The sequence below is a fragment of the Lichenostomus cassidix genome, chromosome 5, assembly GCF_008360975.1.
Source record: "Lichenostomus cassidix isolate B80296 chromosome 5, HeHo_3.0, whole genome shotgun sequence".
NCBI lineage: Eukaryota > Metazoa > Chordata > Aves > Passeriformes > Meliphagidae > Lichenostomus > Lichenostomus cassidix.
Genome location: NC_139486.1, coordinates 9,345,698 through 9,366,711, shown reverse-complemented (window position 1 = coordinate 9,366,711; position 21,014 = coordinate 9,345,698). Strand labels below are relative to the sequence as shown.

The 21,014-nt window shown below is 39.1% G+C and overlaps 3 protein-coding genes across 6 annotated transcripts in view; 1 reads left to right on the top strand and 2 right to left on the bottom strand.

Moving 5' to 3' along the window:
• Positions 1 to 449: 449 nt before the first annotated feature.
• ATP5MJ (ATP synthase membrane subunit j) lies at positions 450 to 5,069 on the bottom strand. The gene is made up of 4 exons (XM_085061267.1): positions 4,917 to 5,069; positions 3,184 to 3,307; positions 1,494 to 1,514; positions 450 to 645 (listed from the first exon to the last, which is right to left on the bottom strand). The coding sequence occupies exons 2-4, from the start codon at positions 3,305 to 3,307 to the stop codon at positions 620 to 622; spliced, it is 171 nt and encodes a 56-aa protein (XP_084917393.1). The 5' UTR covers positions 4,917 to 5,069; the 3' UTR covers positions 450 to 619.
• A 1,806-nt stretch (positions 5,070 to 6,875) lies between these two features.
• Positions 6,876 to 21,014, top strand: part of TDRD9 (tudor domain containing 9) — a 65,129-nt gene continuing 50,990 nt past the window's right edge. For both annotated transcript variants that reach the window (XM_085061247.1, XM_085061246.1), the window contains exon 1: positions 6,876 to 7,135. In XM_085061247.1, coding sequence (XP_084917373.1) covers positions 6,993 to 7,135 — 143 coding nt within the window. In that variant the 5' untranslated portion in view covers positions 6,876 to 6,992. The remainder of the gene's footprint in view (positions 7,136 to 21,014) is intronic.
• On the bottom strand, positions 12,647 to 16,048 carry RD3L (RD3 like). 3 transcript variants are annotated; one of them, XM_085061245.1, is made up of 4 exons: positions 15,929 to 16,048; positions 14,934 to 15,025; positions 13,961 to 14,266; positions 12,647 to 13,121 (listed from the first exon to the last, which is right to left on the bottom strand). In XM_085061245.1, exons 3-4 carry the CDS (start codon positions 14,257 to 14,259, stop codon positions 12,824 to 12,826), a joined length of 597 nt encoding a protein of 198 aa, XP_084917371.1. In that variant the 5' UTR covers positions 14,260 to 14,266; positions 14,934 to 15,025; positions 15,929 to 16,048; the 3' UTR covers positions 12,647 to 12,823. The 3 variants fall into 3 exon arrangements, with proteins under 3 accessions (XP_084917371.1, XP_084917370.1, XP_084917369.1); XM_085061244.1 differs by lacking the exon at positions 15,929 to 16,048 and adding an exon at positions 15,247 to 15,436; XM_085061243.1 differs by lacking the exon at positions 15,929 to 16,048 and having other exon boundaries at positions 14,934 to 15,436.

Below are 21,014 nucleotides of genomic sequence, written 5' to 3'. Positions count from 1 at the left end.
ATTCCTTAGCTATACTGAATATGAAGGACAAAAAATAATAGTTGTGAGTAATGCACTTTAAAAAAGTATCTGTAAATGTTTTGCATGGTGTTTTTCATAAAAATATAACTTTTGCTTTTAAACTCTGCAGAACTAAGAACTCTTTAAAAAATGTAAGGTATAAAAAATAATTTTTTGTACCCTTGATTATACTGCACCACAAGTTGACAAAAAGTCAGGAATTCAGTCCTTACACTTGGCATCCTATTAAATGACATTTTAAAAGTTAATAGCCAAAAAATCTATTATTAGGGAGAAAAGAAAAGGGAATCTAATTCTATTGAATTTAGTTATAAAGATTTAGTCTCTTTTAAAGTACTAATGAAAAGGTTTAATATGGTATTTTGAAGAACTGTAGAAACCAAAAAATGCTTATTCTAAAAATTAGGTTACCACTGCACTCCAGCATATATTGTCCAACATCTTTAATTACTTTTTGCTTAATGGATTTATTCTTTTTCCATTTACAGCAGATGGATCAGGTACAGTTCTAGCATTAATTTCTCTATGGCTGTAACTTGCTTCATTTGCAGTAGAGATGATGAACCACCAAATTCATTTCCAAGAAGAGGAGAGATCTTTAATGATGGCCAGAACCAGAGGACTCTGAAACAAAGACACGATTTAGACTGTTCAAACAGAAATGCAAATCAATTCAGGAATGTAGTGCAGATCCTAGAACTGACTACTGTACCTACATCTGAGCACAAGAATTGGCATTTCAAGTAAAACATTATGCTCAGGCTGTGAACTTGAATAAACTTGGTGAATATCAAAAATCCTCTTTTGCAAGTTTTAAAGCACTATTATAGGCAAACACCCATTCTTCCTTGGCTTTGCTATGGTTCTTCCATAACTGAAGTTTATTTACACTATTATCATAAGTCTACTGGGCAGTATTTTCTCCAATTACATATTTTAAAACGTGAATAATGTTTGCATGTACAAATTCAACTGGGTGCAAATGGGTTCTCTCTCATGTTGCAGAAAGTTAACTGAGATACAGCAGGTCATGAAAAAATAAATTCCAGTGATGCCAGAAGAAACTGTCCATAAACATCTAAACACTGCTTTAAAAAGATACAAAAATACACATTAAAACCACAAGTTTATACTTTCTAGTTTCTTGACAGCTAAAATAGCAGGTACTCTTGAAATCACACTGATTTAAGTAATTCCATTAAATGACTGTAACTATTATTTTAAAAAATTCCTTGCCCACTCAGTTAAGGTATAGAACTTCCATTCTACTCCTAAAACCTACGCAAAAGACAATTTATGTGTAGATCCACAGATGTTTCTAGGTTACAAAATCATTAATACAACCAAAATTAATTAAAGTAGTATTTAAATATTTGCTAAATGTGAAACTTAAGCCCCAAACTTACATGATGTAAAATATTCTGAGGTTTCATTTAAAAAATTTAGCAAGGTATTAGATATCTAATACTTACTACTTGCTGCTCCTTTTTTGCCTGGGAAAAAGAAAAAGGAAAAAAAATAAGCTGAACAATGACAGCTAAAAAGATATATTTCCTATTTACTTTTTGCAGATAAAAATTTTATTATATTGTTAGATTATTATCTTGAACGAAGTTTTTAAGTGTAAAACATTTACTTTCTATGGTACATCTCTGTAAACTTTATATTGATTTTTAAAAGTTGTTTTGTTTTCATTAACTAAGACTCCATTCATTTAGAAATTGTAGTTATCAAGACTCCTACTGCAACTCAAAAGAAGCATCTATGGAATGTTACTATTTTACGTAACATATGCATATACATAAACACAACATATGGATGTAAACTGAAGTGAAATATTTGCTTTAAAATTTTCCTTTGTATTTTACATTCCCATTGTAATTGTCCTCCTAAAATACTGATTTGCAGTGATCAGATAAAAAAAAAATCTTCATAAGGAAGTAAGAGGTTGTACAATCTCCATCCTTGGAAATACTCACTTCAATTATGAATAAGGTGATAAGCAACCTGATCTTGAATGCTTCAAGCACTGATTTGGACCAGGTGAGTTCAAGAGGTCCCCTCCAATCTAACTTATCCTACAACATACTCTTCTATAATTCCATGCATGCTTTGCAAAATTGTTCCCCAGAAAGGGCTACAGCTATTAAAAACTACTTTAACTTTCACACAAAGCTTAGCATACAGTTCCCATTTATCTATTTTTTTTGGCCCTCAAAACCCTACACCCAGACATCTATTTAAGTTATTAATTAAAGTAGCATGGCATGAACACAAATTTGAAACAGCCTGTCCATTCTGAACTCTCCTTGACATAAAAAGTTAAAGCAAAAGTTAAACTTTTTTTCTTCCTCTCTACCTCCGTTACTCATATTTACTTAATGATCATTAAGTACTCATGAAATTCAACTATTTATATTTACTTAAGCTTGTAAGTGCAGTGTTATTAGTTTTGGAATGATACACATTATTTGGACAAAGCTGGAGAAATGCTGAGGTAGTATCTCTCAGCTGTTCCCACAGCAAGGGGTTCCTTTCTCTGTGGACTTTGTCTATAACTTAAAACATTTCACCGATCACGACAGCCAGTTAAGGGTTTGACTTGGGATTTTTTGAACATAGACTAAATTGATGAACAAGACCTTTAAGGCACCATAATCTGTTGTACCCTTCTGCTTTAAGGGACCTGGACCATTCAAATCTATTATATTTACATTAGATATTCTGTTTCTTTCTCTGAGAAAGTCATCCAGTGTCACCAAGTAAAACACATGCTCATGTTCAGTGATGTAGCTCCCACTCTGAGGTGCCATCAGCCCAAAATACAATTTCACAAATTCATGTAAGAAAACCTTTTAAAAACTATTTATTTTCAAAATCTTGAGCAAGTTAGATCTGTGTTTTAAAAACCAATTCCTACATTACCTAATCTTCACAGTGTAGGCCCAGTTACACTGATATTTGAGTATTTTTGTTAGTGGAATCTTCTACAATGAGCATTTAAAACATCTAGATTTTTACAGCACAGACCTCACCCTAAGTAAGAATGTTAATTTCTTATTTGCTGGGTATCTTCAATGACTGATTTCTCTTATGGGTATTCCCTTTTATAAACCTTACAGATAAGGTAGGAGTTAATGAAGACTATAATGCGTAACTTACCGCCATAAGAAATCTTGTAGTAGGCATAAGCTGTTAATGCTACACCAACCCATATTTCTTGATACACAGTAGAGAAGTAGAATTTCATAGGTCTCAAGGACCTTGGAATCATAGCCTGCACCATCTGAAAATTATAAAAAGTTTTGTCAGTGTAAATTCTGCAGCTGTATTCTTACCTGCTAGATTTTTAATACACATGCAGACAAACATACACATCATATATCCATCTATTTTTATGTATACACACACACTCCTGATATGTATCAGCAGCAGTTCACAGGTTAATAAAAAAATCCCCAAGCATGCAAAAGTACTTATTCCAAAGCAAAGAAATGAAAATTCAGAGTTCAGGTTACAATTCATGGGTTAAGACAAAGTAAAAAAACAATTACAGCTGATGAAAGGGTTCAAAGATGAGTCAACAGAACATTTACATAGACTTCTCTCTCCCTATCAGTGACAGCTTTTTCTCAATATTTCTAGATCCTCTCAGGAGAAAGTCTCACTTGAGACAAGCCAGAGAGGCTCCTATCTTGCACTACCAATTTAGCTTCCCTCCCTTGCAGCTGTCTCTTCCAGCATGGTAATTTCTACTCAAAATAGCAAAATAAATGATGTTAAGCTAATGAATTCACTCTTTATCATGACTATTTGACTTTCAAAATATGCCCCAAGAGCAAGAAGCCTGTCAGTGTTGGTGGATTTTTTCCTTTCCATGCAGCTTTGTTAGACAAAGAGAAATTGTAGGATGTTTTAAAATAAAGTTTATCCTACTTCCCATAAATTTTAGTTCACACTGCACTCAAATGCCCCATGTTCTACTGCCTTGTGCACAGCATTTCACCCCATAGGCACTTACTACAACCCAATAAAGTCAGCTATACACACATATCAACAGTGTATGGTAAACTAAAGCCCCAGGAAAGAAAAGCAGAGTTAAACTTCCCTGAGGTAATGCTCACTCACTTATCTGCCGTTCCTAAATGTAAAGCATCGTTTGGAAAGCCTCAAAGAGAAAAGGATGCAAGAGCAGCCAGTGTCAAAACAATCGGAAAAATCTAGGTGCTTCTTAAACAATTAAAGCAACTTTCAGGCAATTCATGTATAATTACAGACAAACCCCCATTTATCTTTGTTTATGGACAGTCATTTAAATAATTTATTATTGTGGCCCAAGTTCCTGAAACAGCTTTGTGCTTTTACCAACACCAAGGACACTGCATTAAGGACACTGCTCACCAAATTTCCAGTTATGTGTAGTTTCAGATAAACAGTGTAATAATAAATCACTCTGCCGTAGCAGAATATCAAGACATAGTAACAAACAAGGACACCGAACAGAACAGGAAGGAAAGATTTCCCCACCGCTACTAACGCAGGGAACAAGCAGTACTGTTTCCACTTAACACTGTGCTAAAGCCCGGCAGAGATCTTTCCCCAAGGCCTGCGCGGGCGACAGTCGTTCTATTTTTTTCAGATATCTATGCGGAACAACGCTGTGTTTGCTGTCTCCGTGCCGTCCCCGCACAGCCCCCGCAGCCCGGGGCACTGCGGCCCGCCGCGGCCCGCCCGCCGCTCCAGGGTAGCCGGGTAACGGCAAAGCTCCAGCGCTGCGCGCCGCGCTCCCTTCCTCCCTTCCCCCGTTCCCATACTGAACCAGCGCTGCCCCCATCCCAGCCACCCCCGAGCGGTGCCCGGCAGGACCCGGCGGGGCTGGCCGGGCCCGGACCCACCGTGCCAGGGTGCGGCGAAGGTCACACTCGGGGACGGGAGCGGGGACGGGGACGGTGCCGCCGCGGGGTGCGCCGGGAAGGGACGCGCGGCGGGCGGGAACAGCAGCGCCCCCTATGGCCGCGGAGGACCAGAGCGCCCCGCAGCGCGGCGGTGCCAGCTGCGCTACCTTCAGAGCCACGGGATGGGGAGGCGGGAAGGACCGCCGTGAGGCACCTGGCCCAGCTGCCTGCTCAAACAGCGTCATCCCACAGCATCCAGACAGTTCTCTAGTGAGGGAGACTCCACACCTCCTCTGGGCAACCTGTTCCAGCACGGGGTCACTGCACAGTAAAGAAATTCTTCCTCACGTTTGGCTGGAATTTCCTGTGCAGCAGTTTCTGCCCGTTGCCTCTTGTCCGATTGCTCAGTACCACTGAGAAAAGCCTGGATACATTCTCTTGACACCTTCCCTACAGATATTTAGATACTCATTGATGAGGTCCCCTCTCAGTCGTCTCTTCTCGAGGCTGGACAGGCCCAGCTCCCTCAGCCTTTCCTCATAAGAGAGATGCTCCAGTCCCCCAGTCATTCTCCATTGTTCTCCGCTGGACCTGCTCCAGGAGCTCCACGTCACTCTTGTACTGAGGAGCACAGGACTGGACACAGAATGCCACATTCACCTCCCCAAGGCTGAGCAGAGGGGCAGGGTCACACAGAACTCCACATTCACCTCCCCAAGGCTGAGCAGAGGGGCAGGATCACCTCCCTTGACCTGCTGGCTCTGCTAATGCAGATCTTCACCTCAGTCCTGCTTCCCAAGAACAAGCACAGCAGGTGTCCTGTGCCAGGACAATGCTGGGAAGGGCCTGTCACAAGGCTATGTGGCATGTCCCTTGGGGAACAACTTGTTCTGGAGGAGCTGGAGGTCCACTGGGCCAGATTGAGGAGATAGGAGGCACCTACGTGCCTTGCAGGCTATTTCCTGCAGGTGCTGGGAAGGACAGGGTGACTGGAATTCCAGAGCTGTACTCGGGCATTGTTCCATGAGTGTGAGGGGGGGACTGACTGCCCCAGCCTCCTGTGGCTGTGAACGGAAAGTGGAGCTCAGACCTTTGTTATGTGTGTTAAAATGGTTTAATGGGATCACAGACTGCATTTACTTTCCTGCTGAGTGATTTACATAGTCTGCAGGTGTATAGATTTGCTACATGAGCTTTGTCACACAGGGCAAGACTTTTTGGATCTTATATGGGCATTTTTGCATTTAGTATAGGAGCAGAACTTTTGTCAATGAAACACTGCATGTACTTCACCTCTTTCATTTAGAACTTTCAAAACCTCTTGACATCTTTATGAGGAAAGTCCCCTTTCTTTAATTTAGGATTTTGAGACTGATACATTAAGCGGCCAGAGACTGTGGTATCCTTATCTCTCTACCTGTACCCTGGATTTGTATTTATCTATCTGACACTAACAGTTCTAAAGCAGTCAAATATCTACCCTGGATCAGGTACTCAGTGCACAGATGACAAATCCTATTAGAGAAAGTAAGGGGCTACCCTGTCTTTGCATTGGTTTTCATTATTTATCTGATCTAACAAATTACACACAGATTTTGCAGTTATTTCAGAAGAGGGGATGACAGGATGAAAAGGAAGCTCAAGTGACACTTTTATTTCAGTTCCTATTCTCCTTTTGAAATTTTTCCAGTAGGCATGACAGATTTTAATGTTCGACCGTCCCATATACTTCTGGCCTGCCTCTCTATGCCCTGCCTTTCCAAGCAAGGCTTCACTGAGTTTTAACGGTCGGATTAGAGGAATTCCACTGGCAGCCAGAAGCGGATTGGCTGGGAAGGGAGGGCAGATCGCAGCCGGGAGCGCTGCCGGCCGGGGCGGGGCAGGGCGGAGTGCGGGAAGGCACACGTGCTGGGAAGGGCGGTGGCTGCGGACCGCGTGCCGCGTGCCGGGAGCCGCCATCCGTCGCCATCCGCCACCATCCACTACCATCCACTACCATCCGTCGCCATCCATCGCCATCCGTCGCCACCCACCACCATCCACCGCCATCCGTCGCCATCCGCGCCATCCGTCGCCATGCTGCGGAAATTCCCCGAGGAGCAGAGCCGACGCTGGTTCACCGTCGGCGGGGCCGTCGAGCTGCCGGGCGGGGAGGCGGCGGTGAGCTGCCCTGGCGCTTTCCCCCGCCACCCCGCCCGGGCAGCACTGCCGGCTACGGGGTGAGTGCAGGGCGCTGGTCGCTGCTCTTGATGGTCTCACTGTCTGGCCTCTGCTCTGTGCGCTTGGCCCCGGCTGTGCTGGGCATTCCGCAGAGTCAGCGCAGCCTTCTCTGGGTTCCCTGCTCTGCTTGGGCCTGGGGTGTCCAGTTGTTGGATTCCAGCCTAACACCACCGGTAGCGTTTGTGGATGATGTGTTTTTGTGCGTTTAGTACTTAGTGTTATTCTCCGTTTTTCTCTATCATCTCCGTCGTCACTGAATGTGTTGCGTGTAGTTTGCTGTCTGAAGTGCATTAGCGCTGGTGTGCAGCTGTAGCAGGTCCTGTTGAAGAGCTGGTAGAACTATTAGAGAAGACCCAGTTCATTCTGAATCAGGTGTATTAACTTAAAATTTTATCAGTGACAAGTGGTAAATGAGATTCACAAATTCATTGCTCTGGTGACCTAACTGAAGCATTTAAGTTACCAGAGTAAAGCAAGTCAGAGGTATATTGACATGTTGCTCCTTCTGCATTATTCTTGGATGGCAAGAGTTTACAGGGAATAAGAAGTGTATGTGTATTTGCATAGCAGTTAGGTACATTTGGTTTTCTCTACAGTCTGAATATTGAAATCCAAAAAGTACTTGCCCCTGGATGCTGCCTGAACTGTGGCAGTGCATGCTAATGTTGATATTTAGACCAAGTTTGGTAGTGTACCTGTGGTTGCCATAGGAAAGTGTTTTGTATGCACTTCCATATAGTAAAGTGTTTTTCAAAATGAGCTGGATGTACACTCTAGAGTGAGTGGTTTGGGTTTTATTTTTCCCTGTGTGATGCACAGCAGTAGAGGTTGCTGTATTTCAGGAGCTCTCTTAAAAGGTGTACGTTGGCATCTGAGAAAGAATAAACTTTTTGCATAGCATCTTGGTATCAGGTAGTCTGATACTTCAGCAGAGACTGTTTAGACTATCAGTGTCCTTGCTTCAAGTGAAGGACAAAACTGGCACCTCAACATATCTATCCCTTTTTATCTTTTATTGTAAAGGTGCTGCCATTACCAAGCTCTGAATCACTGACTGAGAGCTACTGGGTTTTGTGCAAATAGTTAACATTTTCCAGAAGTGACCAGACAAAAGTTTATAGTTTTTTAAAGTTATTTCTATAAATAACTTTAAAACTTGGTAATTCCTCAACCCAGTACATACAAGATGTTTGTGACTTCTCAGTCCTTAGTTAGATGACAGTAACATGTCTGCAGTACTTAGGAAGTGTTTGACAAGAGATTCTGGAACCCAAGTGAGCACAAAGCCACAAAATGTGTTTTGTACATTTCTTATACACAGGAGAAATGAACAGGATTGATCAAGCCTTGTGTGCCTAGGCAGAGGCAAATCTTTATTTTTGGTTGGTCAGATACCTCTTTCTACTCACAAATGCGAGCAGATAATGTAATTGTGAATTCAACGGTTGTGTTAATATGGAAAAATTGTTTTTACCAGTTTGTTTTTTTAATTTTTTTTTTCCCATGTCTGAATGGACAGAGGTGATACACGTCTTAAATGACCATTTATGCAAGTACGGACAGAATTTCTTACCAATAGCTATAAAATCTTGGAGCATAGATGATAGATGCATGTGTGTGCTGCCACAAAATGGAAGGAATCTCTATGAGAAAGTGTGTTTGCTTAGTGGTGTTTTGTTTCCATGCATACTTACGTTTCAAAAGTCTGGGAATGTGCTTACATTTAGAGAGTTGTTGCGAAACTTGAATTCTCTATAGTAGGTTTAGGTTCAAGTGGTTAAATGGAAAGGAAATGCTTGTATTTTATTCATTGATTTCTTAAAAAAAAGTTTGAAGAGCTGAAAAAATAATTTCTCATTTGTTGAGACTGCTTATGGCGTAATTGTCTATTTCCTTAAAAATTCTTTATTTGTTTATTGGGAAATTCAAAACCAAAGTTATTCAGATTTTTCAAATGCTTATTTGTATTTATTTGAGGTTGGGTATGCAATTACTGATGGAGACTTGTCTGCTTGCCACTTTTGTGTAAATTTATATGTAAGAATGTGTGGGTCTAATGCCGAATTAATGATGGTAATATCAGGTGTGTTATTGCACACAAGTGTGTGTAATAAGTAATACTTTACAAAGATATTAGTGAGATTGTTTAATGGGATCTAAAAGCCTCATGTTTCCCTTAAAAAGAGATGTGGAATGTGTTCTCTTCCTTTACCAATGATGCCTCATTTTCCAAGGCTTTTAAGGTTGTTTCCTGATCTACCTCAGGAATAGAATAGCAGTATTAATAATTGACGTTGTTATGGAAAGGTAATAGAAATAGAAACCACAGGAATTGTGGCTGGAATTTTGATCCTTTAATAGCTCATTGATTAACTGTTTAATTCCTCTGATTATGTTTAACTGAAAGTGAAGAAATTTAGAGCCTTAAATCATCACTTGTTATTAACACAATTGTGGTTCACATTAAAACAGTTAAAGGCTTAAGTGAGGAAAAGGTGGTTTTTCTCTCTGATTTATTGCATTTCATGGGTGTAGCTTTCACCAAGGTAGCACCTTCTTGAAGCCGATTTATTTGGCTGGAAACATTGCGTGCTGTTTGCTTTGCTTGACACTTGTGCAGGTGGGAGACATTGCTGTCCTTTGGAATTACTGCCACTCACATTTCTGTCACCGGGGTGGTTTGTGTTGGCTGCCTGCCTGTTGTAGAACTACCTGCTGGCTCAGTGTAAGGGACAATGTAGTTTCAGATCACCTCATGCAAGTTGTGTAGGGCATAAATAGAAAGTACTTAAGCAGTTGTTGAGTTCTTGTAGAGTGATCTCCCCCGGGGTAGTGGTGATTGGCTTCCAGCAATCTTATTCCTGTCTGATCTAGCTGAAATGTAAGGGTAAGCATAATTCTAGAAAATGGCTTGTCTCAGCTGGTGAGCTGAGGAACGGATTTTCTTGGCAGCATATTGTGGTAAACCTAACAGATTTCTTTAAAATATGTTTAACATTTGTAGTTTGGCTTTTTGCTCTTACACTGATGCTTTTTCTGTGCTTTTCGCTGTTTTTTTTAACTAGAGAGAGAGAGTATATAACAATTTGGTCAGGAGGAAGCACTTGTGTTCCACAAAGTTACCCCACATTTTAGTATATGAAAAAATGGACAAAGCAAAGCCTCACAGGATGGCATTTTCTCAGCCTTTGGATAATTATTTTCCTATACCTTCTGCAGTTCTCCTTTGCTTTCTCCTTCTCTGAAATGTGGATACTAGGACTGGATGCACTAGTTTGAATAAAACCTATTAAAGTAGGTGTGCCTTTTTGTGCATATCCTTGACATTGTGCAGGGATTTAACATTAAATTGGCTATGATGCCTATATATATTTTTTAACTGTTATTCGGTGACTGCTTTTTAGCATATTGTGTAGTCGATGGTCCTTGTTTCTGGACATAGAAAACTGTGTTTGCTCATGTTAAAGTGAAATTGAAGTGAAGTTTATGAAGAATGGGTAAGTTGTATCTAGGGTTATCTTGTGGAGTTGTTTTTGGTTGTTTTCCCTTCCCAATTTTGGTGATCATTACGTAAGTGTATCTTCCACATTACTGACCTTCCATTTTCCATAAATGAAAATTTGGAAGCGGCATTTTTAGAGCTTTTTTTACCTGTTTTCCAGTAGAGAGCGGTGAGGATTTTAAGACATAAACTTAGGTGAATTGCTGTTGAAGGTATCTTGCACATTTGACCACTTCAAAGCTACCAAACAGCATTGTGAATGTTAATTCTCAGAGTAATATTAATTATGCCAATGCCTTTTAAATAGCCAGTACCTGTTACCCTCCTTCCTGTAGAAAAGATACTTGACATTTCATAACTGGGACAGTTTTATCACTGAGGAAGAATCTTTCTTTGAATCCATTGCTGCCCTCATGCAGCAATGGATTAGATCAGAACTTCAGGAGATGAATTCTCAACTCCTTGTGCTGCATCAGTTTAGAACAGCATTTTTGTTGATAATCCAGAAACTGGTAACTGACAAGAAGAGGGCAAAAAGTTTATAGCAGCTCTGAGTGCAGGTATAACAAGTTTGCACATGCTTGTGAAGGTTTGTGTATTTATTTAGTTTATGGGAAATGGAGGGAGGGACTAGTTACTTCTGGTATTGAGCTGGAGATTTTATTATTTTAAACCTGTAGGAAGTTTTGTTCTAGTCCTCCAGTGCTTTGTCCCATAGGTGGATGTAGGAGTGCTCATTGTTTTATCTTCTGTGTGTATTACATTTTACTTTTCTATGTGAAATACTCTAATAAGCTTTTCCAAGTCTTTTTTTTTAAATAGTGTTTTTTAAAATATTTAAAAGTGTTTAGTGAAAGATTGTGCCATTTGTTTTTCAAATTTATTTTGCATTATTAGTAAATTCTTTCTGGAATGGTGGATACAGCTGTGGAGTGCAAGAAAATTCCTTCAAGTTGTGTTACCATCTTGATGAAATCTGAATGTCTTCTTCAGTATGTTTGAACAAAATATGAGAGGAAGCAGTATTGTTTATGGAATAGTGTATTCTGTGAATTGGGCCATGTGAGTCTTGCCCATTTTTTCTGATCTGGCAGACACATTAAAAGGAAGTAAGGAGAAGAAAAGGTTATATAAGACATGTAAAAACTTGTTACATACAGTGATGGGAGCACAATTGGAAACGTAGCCAACTGAGATCTGGCATATGTTTTCATTGATTTTCTGCTCTAATTGTCTCCTGTGACCGTGACTGCTACGTATGCGAGTAATCTTGTAAAACTTTGAGAACCCACAGTGATAGATAACAGCAGCTGAAAAACATTACATTTGGTTATGTTTAAATTTAGAATGGACATCTTCTGTATTGGAAATCATCTGTTGACTCCTTGGCTATTCTAGAGAAGTACCATTTGATTTGATCAAAATGTTAAAAGTTTGATGCAGAATTTGGTTTTCAGTACAGCTTCCAGTAAGTCAAATGAAAAATGGCTATTTGAAATTAAATAATTCATTAATTTTTTCAAGAATAGAGAACTAGTTGTTAAATACTGTTAAGTATCTAGCAGCTTTGTTTAACTGTCCACCTTCACATACTTCAGCATGTGCAGAGTATAGTTTAGGAAAAAATGTAGAAATAGTACATGCAACATGTCATAAGTTCTGTCAGTGTTTTCATGCAGCTTATTCTTGAAGTTAAGAAATAATTATGCAGCTCCAAAAAGTATTTACCAGTTTATTTGATGTAACTGATATTATACTAAACCATTTCTTTTACACAGTATAAAGTTCCCATGGAGTCTAAAAGCTATATGACAAACACAGAAGTTTTTGTCTAACACTCTGTGGATTGATGGTGTTTCAAAATATGGCAAGTAATCTTTTTTTGTTGTTTAAATACTTCTAGCTTTATACGGCTAAAAATTGAAATGCTTCAGAGTCTTTTCAGAAACATCTACATTTTTGATTAAAAGATGGCTTCAAACACAACAGCTCTAAGAAACTATAAAGATAAAAGGTGAGTTGATACTTAAAGTTACTGCATACTAGCTATTACAAAGGATTTTAATTTCTGAACTTGGAAAAAGTGGGGAGCATGTCACATTTCTTACTCCTATGTGTCTGGATGGCAATTGGAAGAAAGGAATCCGAATGGCTATGTAACTTTTTGAAAGCAACACAAACCAACTTAATTTGATGGGTAGTAATAGGGTAGATTCCAGATTCTGTGAGAGAAGGTGGGAAACATGCTTTGTGTGTTTTTGTCGACATAACTTGAAACTGTGGGGATTTCATCTTTGTCCGACTTGTTGGAGCTGTCGCCACGCGGACTGAAATGTTCAGAGCAATTTGTATTCCATGCATCTACCAGCTGCTCTGCTTGGTTTTCTCTCTCAATGGTGGTAAGAAAATCTTTTAAAACTTGCTTGAATATGTAGACTATTTCCCAGGGTAAAACATCATTTTCTGCCAAAATTTCACGAAATCTAGAAACAAACAAAAATTGAAATCTAATCATCAGAACTGAAGACTTTTCTCTGTTTCCTGTCTGGTCATTTAAGGGGGGGGAGGAGGAAATGACTGCGTTCTGGTGTCATTTTTTCCTTGCTGCTACATTTCCCCACTCACCTCCCCCAGAAGATTGTAAGAGGAAAAGAGCTCTAACAATGCACTGGATGTGCTCCAGCTATTGTGGATTAAAAGCGGTTGCGATTGGGTATGCTTTTTTTCCCCTTTCCTTTCCTTTTTGTTTGGCCCATATGGGTAACTTGATTTAAACTGACTTTGCCCTTAGGTATATTCTGGGCTTTAAAAGGCAAATGGACTTGTTCTGTCATTTTGGAGTCCCTAGAAAATGTACTTAAAATGCAGGCATAGAATTTTTCTTCGTAAAATGCGTGGAGGGATTTTTTTTTTTAAATTTACAATGATTTTCTAGTTTTTAGGAACCTTCTGGTATTGTGGACAGTAAAGCTGGATTTCTGCATAGTAGTAAATTGCATTAGTCCTTTTATTTGCTTTCTAGTTACTGAGTTGCTGTTTAATAAATAGTAGGGATAAGTAACAGGAAAAACTGGAAGTATCAAAAGGTCATATGAGATTTCCTTTGTTTGGATTAGACCAGGAAAATCCTGATTTTAAAACTTCCTTCAAGTGCCAGAATATTAAAGTGAAGATGTAATTTCTAAAACACCTGTAAAAATGAGTTCCGTTTGCTGGTCATTGCTACTTTTGAAGATCAGAGCCAAATGCAAACTTCGCTTAGGTAGGGAGACATCTTACTTGTGATAGAGAACTGAGAGTCAGGGAAATACGAAACAATTACCTGCTGAGAACAGTTCCTGTTTGGCAAGGCTGAATTTGTGAGCACAGAACTTCGAGCTGCCGTTGCTCAGTAGCTGGAATTGTTGCTTGAGGGTTTTGGTAGTTCTTGAGCCAGTTGTAATCCGTGCCAGTTCTCTGGACTTTTTGTTCGTTTTCAATCTCTTGCACTAGTCTTTCACGCTCTTTCAGGTGCCACTTCAACTCCCTCAATAGGGTTTTTGTAACTACTTCTGATCCAGGACATCTTGTGGGTTTGTAGGAATCAGTTTTTGACCATTTCATCCAGCCAAAAAGTGGCATTTTTAAGCTGTGAGGGGAGAGGAGGAAAATGAATTTTGCTTGTGTCTGTCTAACTGACAGACTTTTTACCTGTGGACTTCCTTCTTAGGAGCTGAATGTTTGAATGAAACTTTATTAATGATCCTAAAATAGTTTGCTGTACAACATCACCAGACCATAATGAAACATGACAAGCTTTACACCTTATAGTATTTCCTGTCTGTTTTCTGAGTTAACGTACTGTGTGAAATTTACAGCATTTGAAAGTGCATATCTGTCATCTTGGAAATACTTTATATTTTGTCCTGATAGTATATATGATTTAAAAAAACCAAAAAAACAGGAAAAAACACCCAAACCCCCTCAAACAAGCTAAAAAAATCCCCTTGAATCCCACAAAAAACCCAAACAAATGAAAACACTCCCTCCCAACAAAACACAAAACCCCAAACCTCCAAAATTTGAAGTTACACATGCACTGAAAAATGAAATTAACTAATTAATAGTTAAGTGCCGGAACTTTGCATGATCTGTTTTTAAAACTTAAATACCAATTTTTATTTTAAATGCTTGAATTACATTATTGTTCACATAGTCTGGAAACAGAAATCTGGTAGAATAGACTTTTAAATTGCAGTTTGTAACAAATCATGCACACACAAGCATGCAAATTGGAATAAAATAGCATAAATTACCTTTGCAGTTGTCTGTGAACAGTGTTGTTTCAGGTGAGTTTGCTTGAAGGTCTCTTATTCTAGCATATCCCGTTTGCAGGTTATTACTAGTGCTGGAAGAAAACAAGGGTTTTTTTCTCTTTTTCCTTTTTTCTTTTTTTCATTTACTCAAACTGTGCTCAGAAAAAACGACTTTCTGTACTGAATATGACAGTTTAAGTTTTTCTGCTCTTAAGGTTCTTTTTCATCCTCTGTACTGGAGAGAAGCAGTAATCCATTTAACCTAACATGGTCTTGCAAATACTTTTCTACCAAGTCCATTAAGATCTCCTACCTTTGAATTGAGTTCTGCCGATGGCAGCAATTTCAAAAAAGATGGTAACAATGTCAAATGCTTGTTGTTAAATCCATCCAAATGTATTGTTGGTAGTGAGATGAATAATGATAGTCTGAAGCAACTACAGACGTGCTTGTAGCTAAAGTTAAGGCTGTCGTATGATGTGATGCTTGGCTGTGCATAGCTGTAGGTCACAGTTTAGAGCTGTATTTTTATGCCCGTAGAGTGCTAAAAATAACTATGTTGCTTTTATCATCAAACTGAAGTTTCAGGCCATTGAGATGCTGGAAGACTTATCTCCCATTAGAGGGGGGATCAGGCTGTTCTGCTGTCATTTTTAAACAGCTAAGAATAGTTTTTCTCTAGTAAAGATCATCTAAAGCTTTTGTTAAGTGAGTGTTGACAGAAAAGAGGTATTTGACAGTTGCTCAGGATTTTGTCGCTACATTAAATGCTTCTTCCAGATGAATTTCATCAATCTCATGGTTCTATACTTTTTCATTACTGTGCATGGCTGTTAGCATTTTTAATTAACATTTCAAATGTGTTTAAAGAAGCCAGCCTGTAACACCTACAGCGTGCCGTGAAAGACACGTTAATCTAATTAAAGAAATAGAATGATAAGGAGATGCAAATTGAGGTCAAACTGATCTAAAAAGCCCAGAATTGTAAGTCTTACCATAGACATTGCTTCTCTCTCAACTGGCTGTCAGCTGCCTGCTCCCTCTTTCCTTGTTGAGTATTTTGAGCACATCCATTTTTAAGGTTCATTCTCGGGGATGGCACTGTGCACACTAAAGGTCGCTGAAGGAGCCATTTTCCGTTCCAGTTATCCGGTCTCTTCCTATTAATCTAAACAGTCGCCATGGTATAAGAAATGCTGCCTTTCTTCTTGCCCTTGTTCTAATGACTGTCTTTGCTCCTCTTAAGTATTTTTCACTCCTAGTTTTTTCCCTCCTCTAGTGTGTTGAACTGTTGGGAGAACAAAGGTTCTCTAAATTTGTTCTAGATGTCATACAACATAAAGGATGACGTGTATGGCTGTTATTAAAGCTGATACTACTTATACATTGGAAAAATTCAAATGTCAGTATTAATCCTCTTCAACTGGAAGGTTTTCACATTGCATTGTGTGTGGTACTATGAAAAAGGAAGGGAGCTAGGTTCATGATGACAGAACTGTCCTGACAGATTTTCAGATGAAATTAAAATACTTCTTGCCACCTCCTTTACAGCACAGTTAACATGTCACCCCTTTTTTCCACTGTATCAATCTGCAAGTAAACTGCTGTACAGTGTAAAACCATTATAGTGTCTTTGCATATTAGACATGCATACTGGAAGGTGTGCAAAGTAATAAAATGAGAAACCTACAACTTTTATTTTTCAACCTAATCTTTGGTTTTGTCATTGAAGATTCAAGGCAGGATCCCGAGGATTATCTTTATCTTTCCATTAGTAGGAGAGCATTGAAGCTGAAAATTTGTATTGCTTCTACTTCTGTATGCAGTTCAGTTGTGTAGTCAGGAAGAGATGACTGCTCATGTGGGGCTGGCACTGGAAACTGGACCTTAAAAGTAGAGCAGTAATTTATGCAGTTTCCAGCCCATGGTTAATCCTGGAAGATTTGTTAAGAGTTAAAATTCTGCCCAACTATCCCTAAATGTACTCATGCATCTGCAGTGCTGTGTCAGGGTGGAAGTTTTGGCTTGACTTAGGCTGATAGTGGGTCTGTTCCTGAAGGCACAGTGGAGTTTGTCTTCGTAAATAACAGTCTGTAATGTCATAGTGCCCAACTCTCTCTATCCCCAATCAGAAAAATGAGTGTGCCCTGATGTGTGTGAGGCAGAACAGTCCTATAGCCATGTGCTAGGTTTATTCTGTTGTTTTTCTTTTACCCTGAATATAAATTAAACACAGTTCTATTTACTCCTTGATTTTACAAGGTATATTTTGGGAGTCAGCTATTAGTTTTTATTGGTGTGAGGTGGAAGGGTTGTCAATGTGGTGTTAGTACCTGTCTCATTAAAAGAATTCCTCTTAAGGTAGTGTTGGCACCCATGGTATGTTCTGGGTATGGTTTGTACTGAAAAGCTGAAACCAAACCCAGCATTGTTAGGAGAACCCTAATTTTTGAAGTGGTTTTGTTCTGCCGTGTGGGTGGCTTGGTGTGAAGGAGTGGAAGTATGGTTCATGGCTCTGACCATTAACCTGAAAATATCTGGTATTCAAAATCTCATCTGTTCAAGTAAGTCCTTTTTTGTCTCCTCTTGTTTGGTATCACAAGTGGGAGAGGGAACTTGACAGCTAAGATGTAACTTAGAAGTGTTGCTTGCTTTTACATTTTTTTTTTAAGTTAAAACTTCTGAGTCTCTCTTTGTCAAGTTTCATGTTGAAGGCATAGCACAAGGAAGAATATTTATATACATTTAGGACATGAGTACAACAGACAACATACGGATTTAAATAGTTGAAACTTACCACAGGGATATAGAGAATGCATGTTTTGAAGGTGCTGAGTATGCCTGGGTTTTTTCTTTGGTGCAATGGCAAAGCTTAGTGCCAAAGAAGTGCTTTAAGGATAACAGTGAGGTGGTTTTATGAATATTCACGGGACATGAGCATTAGACATGAGTGAATTCTAACTTGACAATCATCATGGCTAACAATACTAAATTAGTTTAGCAGATGTGGCTGTGCAGGGCAAGGTAATGTTTCTTTGCAAAAAATACACAACAGAATGTGTTTATTTCACCCTGTCTGATGCTTTTTGAAATATCTTGAAAGTTGTTTTATTTTTTAAGCACTTAAGTAAAATAATACCTTTAAAACAATACTTAAATATTTCCATGATGTGTGATTAAATAAGTTGTACATTCTGAATATGACCTTTCAACACTACAGTAATAAATAACTTGCTGTAATAATGCAGAAGCCATATTCCTGAAAGAGGCTTATCATGGTTGCAAAATCTGGTACTCTCACAAAGAAGAAAGGGTCTCTAGGGTTGAGCTGTTTTTCCAAATATGGTGTTTTTTTATGAACAAGTATTGCTCCAGCCGTATTCTGGTAGAAAAAAGCTGCAAATTAAAGTCAGCTCTGAGTACATGAAGAAGACTTCAGTCTTAAGACATGTGTCTCAACATCACATACACAAAGGAACTTCCTAAACTGACAACCAGCTCCTGTAATAAATAAGGCAGGGGCTGCTGCTGTACCCATCTTTAAAGTCTAAAATTTCAGTACTTATTTGTGTTGATGGAGTGTGCTGTTGGATAACACACATCTTCTTTTTCTGACAAAGCCAGTTTGAGAAGTTGGTGCTGAACAGCAGTTTGTTGAAAACCGGCTCAATTTAATCAAATACTACACTGATGTGAGCATCCAGGCATGATAAATGGTGAGAATGGTTGGAGGAGAAGCTTCTTTGGAAAATTTTACAGCATTTGCACCATCTGAGATGCTATTGACTCTTGTAGTTAAGGGACAAGAAGTACAGCTCTCTATGAATGAGACTCAATGTGACTGAGAAATTATAGTCCTAATTCTTACTTGACCAAAAGTGCTGCTAGCAGCTCATAACCATTCCTACCTAGCTAACATTTCAACACATTGGTATAGTGCTGTATGTTCCATAATTCTTTCTTAGTATCTGTTGGTAATAATCATATACTGTGATTTGCTGCCATAGATTTTGTGTGACGGGCTGGTGGTGATTGTGGGTTGAGCCCAGTAGACACCTAAGCACCACACAGTCCCTTGCTTAGCCCCTGCTCCCCCTCAGTGGAATAGGGGATGAGGAATGAAACAGAAAAAGAAAAAAGCTTGGGTTCAAAATAAAAAGCTGTTTTAAGGAGTGGAACGAGAGAGAACGAAAACAATGAAAGTGATGCAGAGGCAGCCATACATCACCTCTCATGGGCAGACCAGTGCCCAGCCAAGTTCTGAGCAACAGATGGCAAATTGAACTGAAACTTCACTCTTTTCCCTTTTTATTGCTGAGTATGTCCCAACATGGCATCTCTCTGGTTTGTGTTGCCTTCCTGGTTGTGCCCCCTCCCAAACCCTTGTGCACCCTCCTGCCTGTTTATTAAGGGGGCAGGGGAGGCTGCAGGGTGAGAAACAGAGAAGTCCTTGAAGCTATGCAAATGCAGTTCAGCAGTAACTAAAACATTTGTTTTCAGAAGTAGCGATTTGGTCACAATTTTAAAACACAGCATCATAGAGCTGCTGTGAAGAAAATAACCTTATCCCAGCCAGCTGCAGAACAGTTACACAGAAGGGTTACCAGTGCTCCCAATCATTTGAGCAGACAGATTTCATAATATAATTTATCCATAGCTTGTAGGTTGGAAGTTTCCTTCCATTTATAAATGCAGCTCCACGCTTTGGGTTTAATCAGCTTCATAGTGCATTTTTCCTTTGATTTGACAGAACAGCTCGCTCTGACTGTTTTGGGCTGCAGACAGATGGTGAGTCTACCTCCTCTGATCACTTCAGACAGCATTTGACTACTGTTTTTGTTTTTTTAATAATTATGAGCAAAATTTGCCATGAGCTTACTCAAGAGGCCTCTTGGTAAGACTCCTTGTTTGGTCCTTTGCTGTGACAGTGAACAACGGAATAATTATCTTTTAGTGGTGTTAACTGACAGAAGTTTGTGTAAGCTATCATTGCACTTCTGGTGCTGAGATGAGGATGTGATTGAAGCTGATTTCTTCCAGTTGGAATGTCTGTAGCATTAATGTCTCTAGTGCTGATGACACTTCACTAATAGGCAAGGGAGTTAGAAGCATCCATTTGAAATTGAGGGGATCCTGCTTTTAATACTAATCTTTATGAGCATTCTTCTAATTCAGAGCAGTCTCTTACTTGCATTTTATTTTTCTCAGAGATTTATTTAATCTGGATTTTACCAACTTGGTAACTAAATGCAGAAGGAAGCTCATCAGCAGCTCATATCCTAGAAGAGTCCAGTTCTTTGAAGCCCAGCAGTTCATTCTACTGACATAAAATCCCAAAGCAGAAGACAGTGAATTTGAGGATTTGGGCTGTTTCATCTTGGCATTTGTGCTTGTTATGTTTCTTGGATTTTAACTGTGGATAAGGTGCAGAGCTATTACTTTGACATATGTGAAATATTTTTGAGTTGTTGAGTTTCCATCGTCTGTCCAAATCCAAACATTTGCATTTGGGTTTTTCAGGATTTCACAAAGTTATTGTAGTGCTCCCCCTCCCTCTTTCCCCCCAGCTAGTTAAGGTTTTAAAACATGTGATCTGAATTACACCTGTGAGGAAGAGCAGTGCAAGCTTTTTAAAATGCTTTTAAATGAAGACTTTATCACTAAATCTAGCCAATTACGTTTTAGAACAGCTGTCTTAAGCGGAAAAAAGGCATGCACCTCACTGATTCTTAGATTGTTGAAATACTCTGTAATGACTTTGTGAAATCTGTATTTTAGTTTTTAATAGATTACATTTTTTCTGAATTCTATTAATAATCTATTTTTGCGGCTGAAGTGTGGCTTTTGAATGGCAGTACATGATTTCATTGAAGTTAGTGTATTTCTGCAGGTAGGACCAATCTTTTGTATAGAAAGCCAACTTCTAGGTAAAAGGAAAGTAATTTTTCAGTATGTCCTTCAGTAAACCCAGGGGAAGGTTATTTACTGTCATGGCAAATGTTCAGTTATGTAAAGTGTCACATTACTTTAGTTTCAGAAAAGAAGCTTTGAAACAGTCTACTGTATATATCTTACTGAAAT